Source organism: Arachis ipaensis, chromosome B08, assembly GCF_000816755.2.
Source record: "Arachis ipaensis cultivar K30076 chromosome B08, Araip1.1, whole genome shotgun sequence".
Lineage (NCBI taxonomy): Eukaryota > Viridiplantae > Streptophyta > Magnoliopsida > Fabales > Fabaceae > Arachis > Arachis ipaensis.
The window spans coordinates 122,389,527-122,399,649 of record NC_029792.2 but is presented as its reverse complement, the minus strand read 5'-3'; the positions used below and the strand labels follow the sequence as shown (position 1 = coordinate 122,399,649).

At 33.7% G+C, this 10,123-nt stretch overlaps 2 protein-coding genes across 3 annotated transcripts in view; one reads left to right on the top strand and one right to left on the bottom strand.

Annotated features, from left to right (window-relative positions):
- On the top strand, positions 5,188-9,427 carry LOC107614502 (DDT domain-containing protein DDR4). 2 transcript variants are annotated; one of them, XM_016316695.2, is made up of 11 exons: positions 5,192-5,533; positions 5,715-5,825; positions 6,350-6,436; positions 6,530-6,567; positions 6,651-6,732; positions 6,864-6,970; positions 7,048-7,207; positions 7,291-7,383; positions 7,500-7,620; positions 8,186-8,228; positions 8,629-9,427. In XM_016316695.2, the coding sequence occupies exons 1-11, from the start codon at positions 5,426-5,428 to the stop codon at positions 9,089-9,091; spliced, it is 1,413 nt and encodes a 470-aa protein (XP_016172181.1). In that variant the 5' UTR covers positions 5,192-5,425; the 3' UTR covers positions 9,092-9,427. The 2 variants fall into 2 exon arrangements, with proteins under 2 accessions (XP_020965619.1, XP_016172181.1); XM_021109960.1 differs by lacking the exon at positions 8,186-8,228 and having other exon boundaries at positions 5,188-5,533; positions 8,629-9,421.
- Positions 9,582-10,123, bottom strand: part of LOC107614221 (acetylglutamate kinase, chloroplastic) — a gene marked incomplete in the record, with an annotated part of 3,605 nt that continues 3,063 nt past the window's right edge. Inside the window, 1 exon segment of the mRNA XM_016316448.2 lies at positions 9,582-10,123. Coding sequence (XP_016171934.1) covers positions 9,833-10,123 — 291 coding nt within the window.

Here is a 10,123-nt window from a genome sequence, read left to right as displayed (position 1 = left end):
CCATAATTTTTTGCTTGTTTTTGAGCAAAAATAATGATAAATTTATTCGTTAAATTTATATATATATATTTATAATATAAAAAAATGGATAAAAAATATAAAAAAGCATATATAAATATATATTTATTGTCATTCAATAATAATAATAATAATAATAATAATAATAATAATAATAATAATAATGTTCAATAAAGTTATTAGAGATTATTTAAAAAAAAAAAACTCAAGGTTGAAACCATTTAATATTTTTGTATTTAATATAACTTAGCTTGGTCGGATAATTAGGAATTAATTATAATCAAAGTTATTCTTCTATTTTCACTTGAATCTTAACTTGATCACCAAATTATCAATTAATTTAAAAAGTTAACTGAATTTCTATTCCATAATTAGACTAACTTAACATATACATCCATGTGGCACATACAAATTATTTTCCTTTGATTTATAATATGCGCCAAAATCATGTTAATAAAAAAATGTGTCAAATTTGTATTTTCCGTTAGTGACTTACGTCGGAAAATTGATGGAAGACTGTTATGTCTGACAAAGACAAACGTTGGGATTGATTTGTGTATTAATTTCTTTTTTGGACTAAAATGTTCGCTTTTAAAATCTTTGAAAACTGATTTGGGTAATTATTCCGCCGGAAAATAGATTGGAGATTAATTTGTCTGTCGGAGTAAAACTTTGGAGATATTTTTGTATATTAATTTTTTAAGGGACTAAAATGTCAACTTTTAAAATCATTGGGACTGATTTAGATAATTACTCTTAAAATAAAATAGAAAGAAATAAGAAATTTTTATCAGGAAAAGTATTGGGCACCAAGAGTCAATCTGCCAATTTTTCACAACTCAGTTAATATTTAATAATTTTAAATTATTTTTAAGAAATTTGAATTTTCAAAAAATGACATTAATAAAAGATTTGAATAATAAGGATTGTGTTAAGTAACTGCCCACAAGGTCACTGTGATCAGCGTCTGTTTTCTTCCTATCATTGCGGCATCTTCTTTCGGAGGGGGTGGAGATCACGCAACCTGATCTCTTCAACAACGGCATGATGGTTATTCATGGCCTTCAAGGTTTCATCGCTCCGTTTTCTTGCGACGTGGAGAGGATGACCTCGCTCTCGTTCCCATTCCATCCAGATCATCGTTCTGGTCAACATATTAATACTTCAATTCGGTGTAGCTTGCTATCATGCGCTTGATGCTCAGAGATGCCATGCTCCGTAACAATGGCTTCAGCATCCTAGCCCTCCCTAGAAAGGTGAAGTACGCTGAGCTTGTGACTCAGGTGCCGATTCGCCGCCACTGCGGTGCGCTGTCGTTCCAGCCGCAATAACCGCTGCGTCGCCGGTTCATTAGTGCACCGCCGTTTCATGACGGTGAAATCTGATATCGCAAAAACGCGTGCGTGTTCCATCACCCGATTGCCATCTAACGTGTATCTCTCGACGTTGTCCCAAAGTCGCAAACAAAAATCCTGCATCTTCCGACAGCTTCGTCGATGGAATGTATATTTGGAGAAGAAGGAACAAATGCATCATCAATTGATGTGGGTTATGAATGTTCTTTTAATTGATGTGTCTTTTTATGCACGTGTTTTTAGAAAGTGTCTTTTTATACATGTGTTTTCTAATGGAGGTGTCTTTTGTGGATGTGTCTTTTAAATGGGTGTGTCTTCTAATGGAGAAGGGAGGTCGGAAAGGGGTAGCCGTCAGGGTTGGGGGATGAGGTTAGACTTGAATTGTAAAAGATAGGGTTTATTATGTTTACTAGTGATAATTGGAGTTGAATTAAGTTTACCATGGATGATTGGACATATATTTTTTTTTCCTGAAATGGGCTCTAGAGTCCATCCCAATAAAAGTTGGTAGGAGTTGGCAAAACTCCTATTGGTTACCTAGTGGGATTGAAACTAAACCCTTACTTCTGCAAGAGAGGAGTGAGGGCAACAATGCTTTCTTTGCAGCAAAAATGAGAAGCCGAGTCAGAAACAATTTCACGAAAACTTCTAAAAAAAGCTTGTTGTACGTGTGTTCGTCTTTCTCGAGGTGCTTCACCATGTTATTGAAGAACACAAGTTTGCAAGGAAGGAGCGAACTGTTGCTGCATCAAAGACCAAAAACCTCTTCAGTTTATTTGAAGAGACTAGCGAATACCGGCAAGTTAAGGAACCTTGCGGGTATCACGAAAAGTTTGCCTTCTTGACCCACGTACACAAATATGAACCTCGAGGGGGCGCGTCACGGCGACAAAGCGGATGGCTTGGAATCAACAGAGGAGGAGTCGTAGTGGTAGTGGTGGTGGTGGTGGTGGTGGCTGATGGCCCCCCACCGCCTCTCCCTCCTCTCATTCTTCTCCCTCTCTGTTCTATGATGTCTCTCTTCTCTATATTTTTAATGTGTGTATGAGGGATAGACTTTAAAATTGAAAAGTTTAATAAGTATTTTTGGTAAATAAAAGTTATTAAAGTTTTAGTCTCTATTCCCAAAAATTTTAGTCCCATGAATTTTCACGTTCTGCAAGTACTGAAGGAATTGAACTTTTATGTATCTAGATTGAAATTTTAGTTCTAGTCTCTAGTTACCGAACATAATACTGAATCTCAATCTCTTAGTTTTTAGAAACAAACGCAGCCTTAAAATTCTAAGATTATTGAAGAGATAATATCTAAAGTTATCCGTTTGGGAAACTCTAAAAGCTAATTTTTTTAGCTTTTGACTTATAAAAAGTTACATTAATAGTGTTTGGTACAATTTTTTAGATAAACTTTTAACTTTTCAAAAAGTTATTTAAGAGCTTTTGAAGAAGTTAAAAAATGTAACTTTTTCTATTTTCAAAAGCTATTTTATCACTCATATTTAATGCACAACTTTAAAACAAGGACTTCTATAATAACTTTCTAAATATAAAATAACTTATTTAAAAGTTGTTATTAATAAAAATTTTTATATTTTAAGCTTATATTTCAAAAGAACTTATTTAAAAAATTTAGCCAAACTGACCCTAGGTGGTGTTTCACTCTAGCGTAAGTCAATATTTAGGTTGACAAGATTTGGAAAACAATATCTCTTATATAATTAATTATTCTAATAGTGAAACTCTTAAGTTTGATTGAAGGCTGGACATAGCTATTTTACTACTATATGATTTGTATATATTTTTTGAACTCTTATCTTTGTTCATTTAAAGTTTATTATTTTACAAGTTGGTGTTTCACTTTTCTAGTTTAATGTAAGATATATTAAAAAGCATTCTAAAACTTTTCTCAAGCTTGGTAAGATTTCAAAAGATGTTTAACAAAAATCAAGGTATCTCAAGATCTATTTTAAAGAATTTCAAAAACAAAGTTTTCAAAACCTACATACTAACACATTTTGCTGTATATAAGTCTAAAGACTAAAAAACTTTTAAATTTTTTGTTTCAGATCTAAAATAATTTCAAAGCACGATTTAACCCATTTTTGTGAGCTTTTATTTATTTAAACATAGACCTTGGTAGAACACTTTACAATAGACCTTGAAATCGGATGATATATAATTTAATCCAATCTAAACAATTAATTTATTTTAGGATAAAATAATATTTTAGTTTTTAATGTTTGGACTAAGTACTAGTTTGATATCTAACATTTTAAACATTCTATTTCAGTTCTAAAAAATTTTAAATTTTTTATTTTAGTCTCAAAAAATTTTAAATGTGTTCAATATTGTCTCACAATTAAACTTGAAATAAACAATTAACATATTGAAGAGTCAATATTATATTTGATTTCGATACCTAAATAAAATTAATCCACTAATAATCATTAACATAAAATTTTTCTTTGATTCCAGAGCGTTGATGATTGATTGATACGATTTGGGATTTTTTTACACAAAGGAGATCGATGAAAAGGTTTTGGTTATGTTTTTCTAATACATAGAAGAAAATATTTGATAATAAAGTTGTTAGCACCTACGTCAATCATTCTCTTAATTATTCGTGTCAAATTTAACAATAGGATAACACATTGAATCAATTTGAAATTTTTTGGGACAAAAATTAGACATTTGAAAAGTTAGGGACAAAATTAGAATTTGGCTCAAACGTTGGAGGACCAAACTAATACTTTATCCTTTATTTTATGAGAAAGTACAAATAACCAAATCTATATGCAGCTAGCTAATTAACTTAGTAGATTTTTCAAAATACTGATTTTAAAATTTAAGAAAACTAGGATTGAGCTAAAAAAAACATGCGCTCTCCCAAATCCAACTTCTCACGTCGTGACCTCCTCCTCCAACTCCTTTCGCCGCGTCCTTCCCCTCTAACTCGTCTTGCCGTGCTGTTGCACCTTTCGCCTGTAACTCCTTTCACTGCAACACCTTTCAATCCTTTGGCATCTCCCGTCTCTCATTTACGTCTTTTCTTTTTCAAAGCAGCTTCCACGCTTTTTTTTTAGGTTTTGAATGATTCTTTTTAATAGTTTTGGATGTTTCGTTTTCCAAGATTTTAAATGTGTCTTTTTATAAGTCTTAGATGTTTTTTTATGTTTTGAATATTTTTTTTTTAATTTTAGATTATTTTTTAAGTAGTTTTAGATTTTTTTTCTTAGTTTTTAAATATTTCTTTTTCTTATGTTTTGAATTTTTGTTTGTTATTCGATACTTCTAAAATTTAAGCATCCGAAATCTAGGTATAAAAAACATCCAAAATGATGTCTTATTTTAAAAAATTTATTTATTTATTTTTATTGTACATTCTTAAAAAAAACGTCTATTGTCGCTTTGAGCGATGGAAGGCCTGACGCAACAGCACAGTTATTACGTGACACGGTGACTAAAGTAGTTAGAGGTGATACTAAATAGTGCGACCAAAAGACCTGGAGAGAAGGAAAAAAATTTTGTAATTATTTTTTCACTATAAATAAAAGTAAAAGTGAAATTAAAATTACTCTTGATTTAAAATTTGTAATTTTTTATTGGACTTCTTTTACAGTTCATATATTAGTTGTGCAATTAACTATTATCCTAGTTGGTTACCTAATAAAACTGTTATTTTATTTAGTTAAAAAAATCCTGAAAATAATTAAAGGACCCATATCTCATTTTCACCTTGGCCCATAGCAAACAAGCAATACACGACCCTTAAAAGCCGCGAGGGAAAAGATCCAAAAGGGCGCGACCCAAAATTAATTAACCCTAAAATAAATAAAAAATCCAACACTCCACTCCACTCCACACTGTCCACTGCGATTCAGAGCAGGTTAAAATAAAAGCGAGTAAAAAGCGCTTCGGGCGGGAAAAAGAAAAAACTCACCGTTTTGCGTCTTGCCCTGTCGATCACGCTTCCTCTTCTTTTAATTCTCCATTATTCGATCATTCTCTAACGTTTCTTCTCTCAGAAATCGCAACGAAGAGAGAGAAAGAGAAATGACGAACGCAGAAGAACACAGTGGAGGCGAGGAGAATACGATGGAGGATGAGATTCTGAGGCTACGAGGACGATGGGAACTCGCTTCTGTTCTCAACTTCTTCGACGTAAGAAACATATTCGCGCTTCCTGAAAAGAAAAATCGTTGTTTTCTAATTTTTCTTAGGTCATGATATCGTAGACGTTGTTATTATAATTGTTATTAATTTTTTTGGGGGGTTAAAATGTAGGATTCAGTGTGAGAGTAGGGTATAAATCAATGAGTGAAGGTGGTTTTGGTGATTTCAGGTGTTTAGCTCAATACTCGGCAAAGAATTCAAGCTTTCTGCTGAAGAGTTAGAAATTGGGATTGTCAAGCCTGACTCTGCACTTGCTCAGCTTCACATTCAACTTTTGAAGGTACTTTCTTATTCTTATTTATTATTTTTATCTTTTAATTTATCAAACTTATGACCTTTTGTATAGATTATAGTAACAACGTGACTGTTCATTTCTTTTCATTTCAAGCGAATCATTTTAGTACAAAAAAAGAGCTAATTTTTTGCGTTCACCTTTACAACAGGGATGTATTGAACTCATCAACTTCAAAGCTTTACTGTGTTCATAATTTTTTTTGGATAAAATACTGTTTAAGACAATTTTCACCAAATTAAGGAGTGATGCAGGGAGATAAGCCGGGTTTATTTTCTTATTATTTCTATTATTATTTTGGGATATATGTTTTGGGAGGAAAGCCTAAGATATGAATATGAATATGATGATAAATTGGCAAACTTTTCAAATCAAACCAACCATCCTTACCTTACCCTTTATGGTTTGTATTTTTAAGTCCATAGTATTCCTATCCTATACTATCATTATTTGGATATTGGTCCATCGTTGGTTTCTTTCTAAATTTTAAATTTTGTTTGCATTTTTCACAGGGGATACCACCAGTGAATAAAAATTTGGTTAATTCTGACAAATGGGTGACTGCTCTTTGCAAGAAACTAGCTATGTGGTGGTCATGGGTGAGTCTTTGCTTGTTACTTGACTTTTTACATTTTAATTATTTTTTATCTCTTCCCATTGTCTCACTGATGCTTTTCGGCTCCTTTTCATAGGTTGCTGAGGGGAAGATTCCACTTGTGCCGTCTAACGGGTACTGGAAATGTACCAATAATGTTGTGCTGAAAATGATTGCTGCAAAATGTTAATAATTGATGTCATGGATGGTTTATGCAGAGAGGAGATATCCAAATACAAGGAACTTACTCCACTGGATCGTTTGCGACTGCTAAAAGCACTATGTGAAGTTCGAGCTGAAGTATTCTTATCTCCTCTTGTGGTTTCATTAATATATAGGATACTTTTGCATTTTCCTGGCTAGACAATCTATCCTCAAAGTCTATGTTTTAATGTCCCCTTTTTTATTTGCTGGTTTGTTTTTATCTTCAGCAAAATGATGCAGTATCATACATTAATGATTCTTTAAAAGAAGGAACAGAACTTACCTCTTTTCGCAAAGTAGCCTTAGGAAGAGATGGAACTGACACTTCCATTTGGTAATCTTTAGAAATGTTCTGGTCTTTTCATATTTCTCTAAATCTCAAAATATTGATTACCACTTTGTTGATCATAGGTATGATGCAAATGCAAAATGCAAGAGTCACAGATTGTATAGGGAAATAATCACATCAGACTCAAGTTCACAGAATGATGTCAATGGCTGTTTATCAATTCCCATCAATTTTCAATGGGAAACACTTGCCTCCAATCTGGAAGAATTTTCAAAAGCAGCTGTAAGATCAAATTCACTGCCCTATCTTCTTCCTACATCCTAAATTTCAGTTCTTAATTTACTATCATTGAATGTTGGTTGCAGGAAACATTTTCATGTAGCAAATCTTCTGTTGAAGTTGCTATTAGTAAGAAACTTGAAAGTGATGTCATTCCTGTTCTTGAAAAGCTTAAAAAGGTATGATAGCAATTAGTAATCTTGTCTAGTGTTTGATAGGTCTTTCATGATACTTAGCGGCGTGTCCATATCTTTGTTGTATTGATTTGAAGTAACATCACTTTCAAATTTCACAGAATGAAGAAAGAGCAGCAATACGAAAGCAACGACAGGAGATGCTATCAACTGATTTTCGGAATTATTGCTCAGGAAATACACGCTCTTGTCGCACTCGCAGGCCTGTTAATTACTCACTTGGTAAGATGGGTATTGTATGTTCAATTATGTGGCATTCGCATTTGTTTGATGAATGATGATTCCTAAATCAATGTGATCTACCTGTTCTGATGCACAATACTGTTGTCAACGTCATCCTGCATAGTGCATACTAATGGAGTTGAATTTGTTCTTTTCTTGGTTTACGTATTACTTGCATTGGTAGTGTGTATGTCTTGTGAATTAAATGGGTGAGATGTTTCTGCATAAACGAGATGTCGGCTTTCTCTCTAGACTATTATTTGTGACATGCTGCCGTTGCATTAATTTGTATGTTGAGAACGTTGCCTAATATTAAGGCGCTCTATGAATTTGGATTTTACATTTTATTTGTTTAACCATTTTTCCTTGACACTCTCCTGGTGAATTTTACATTTTTCTCTGTTAAATGCCTAGTGAATTTTCAATTGAAATTGCATCTAACTTGTCTTGATTGATTTCTTCTTTATGCATCTTTTGATGCGAATGATTGATTTCTTCTTTATGCATCTTTTGATGCGAATTGGATATTTGAAGCTAATGAAATTCTTTTTCGGAAATATTGCAGAAGCTTATGATCGTACCATGAAGGAAGCTATACAGTTAATAAAGTATGTTGTGTATATATATATATATATTTGGTTCATGCTCTACTTCTAACGATGTCCAGGGGTTTGTTTGGATAATAAGTCAATAACCAAACCAAAAAAAAGAGATTAGCGAACTTAAATTTATCTTCAGCCTACACTTTGCGGGGTTGCTTCATGCCTTATATATACATATGTAATTATACATACACATCGATATGGAAGTAGTCAAGTAGATAGTCCTGTGTTGACTGTTGAATGGCATGGCCGTTTAGCACTGGCTAGCCCAAGATGTTTTTGGTGTAACATATATTATTTATTTAATATTTTTGGATTCTGTCATTTTTCATCCCAATTATCTAATAGATAATGTCCTCATTTCTGAATCTAATGCTGCTTTTCTACTTTCCTTGTTTGACATTAGTACAAGGAAAAGGTCTTCAGGCACTGAACGAGACAAAAACACAGGATCAGAAGATAAATCCAACAGCAAGGATGATTCATCAGAGAGTGATTCCAAACAGGATGTGGTTCCCATATCAGACAGTGATGATACTGGTTATGAACATGAGGATTGTGGTTACAGTGAGGAGCAAGATGATGATGCTGATAGTAGTGAGCTGGGAAATTCAGAAGCGCATTCAAGCCGTGCAGCTCCTTATACAAAGGAAGTGCATTCAAGCCACGCAGTTTCTTATCCAAGGGGAGTTCGCTACAGCAAGCGGTTAGCTGGAGTCCCTAGCCATACCCTTGCAGAAAGCAGAGGTTTGGTCTCAAAGCAAAGACTGAGACAGAGACCCACTCGAAATTCTGCCTTAGAATCTATTGTTATTCCAGATTCAGATGATGAAGAACAAGAGAATGAAGACATTTCGGAGTCCAATTAGGCCCTTGGTATTACCATAGATATTGACAAAGTATGCAAGCTTAGCAGTGGTTTTATGAATATGCTTGCATCAACAGTCAACACATTTTTGTAAGCTTGAAAAACACCAGCATTAGGTCAATCACAATTTAGGATTTTTAGATATTTTTTGCACCTAGTATTGTCTGGTAATCCATGCACCACACTTTGCTTAAGTGGCGTTGTGCGAGATATTTCTGAACTATATTTTGGGATATAAATGTAGATGGATAAAAACCTATATGCTGGTAATTTCTACTGGTTCTGATGTATATACTCCGTTTAAATTTTAATTATCCGAGGATTTCATTTGTATGCATTTTGCACTTTTTCATCAGCAACAAAACCTTTACTAAGCAATCGATTAATTTGATTTTGCCAATTTTAACTGCTTACAATACAATATAGGGATTAATTTCATTCGATGAGCAACCGTAACTGTAATTTCCTCAGAGTTGGAACTCGAACCGAAAGGCAAGAACACAAACTTTCCTGGTAAATGATTTGCAAGTAACAAGTATTTCGTTCAACCAAAAGACCCAAAACTTCATAACGAAAACATAAGGAAACCAAATCAATATTTTCCTTATGCATTACTAAAAGCGAAGTACAAAACGATTTACTAGAAGCTGGGCACAAAAAGCAGCAAAACCTTGCATCATTCATTGCAAGCTTCATTTATCACATAAAAAACAAGAAACACTACAAAATCAATCTAAAAAATTTAGCCAGTGATCATAGTTCCAGCACCTTCATCCGTCAAAATCTCCAACAGCAAAGAATGCGGCACGCGGCCGTCGATAATACTGGCAGTCCTCACCCCTTGAGCTAGCGATCGCACGCAGCAATTGACCTTGGGAATCATTCCACCACCAATTTTCCCATTATCCATCATTTTCTTCACTCCCTTTATATCAATCTCCTTCACCAAGCTCTTTGGATCATCCTTATTCTCCAATATCCCAGCTACATCAGTCAGCAGAATCAGTTTCTCCGCCTCCAGCGCCGCCGCTAA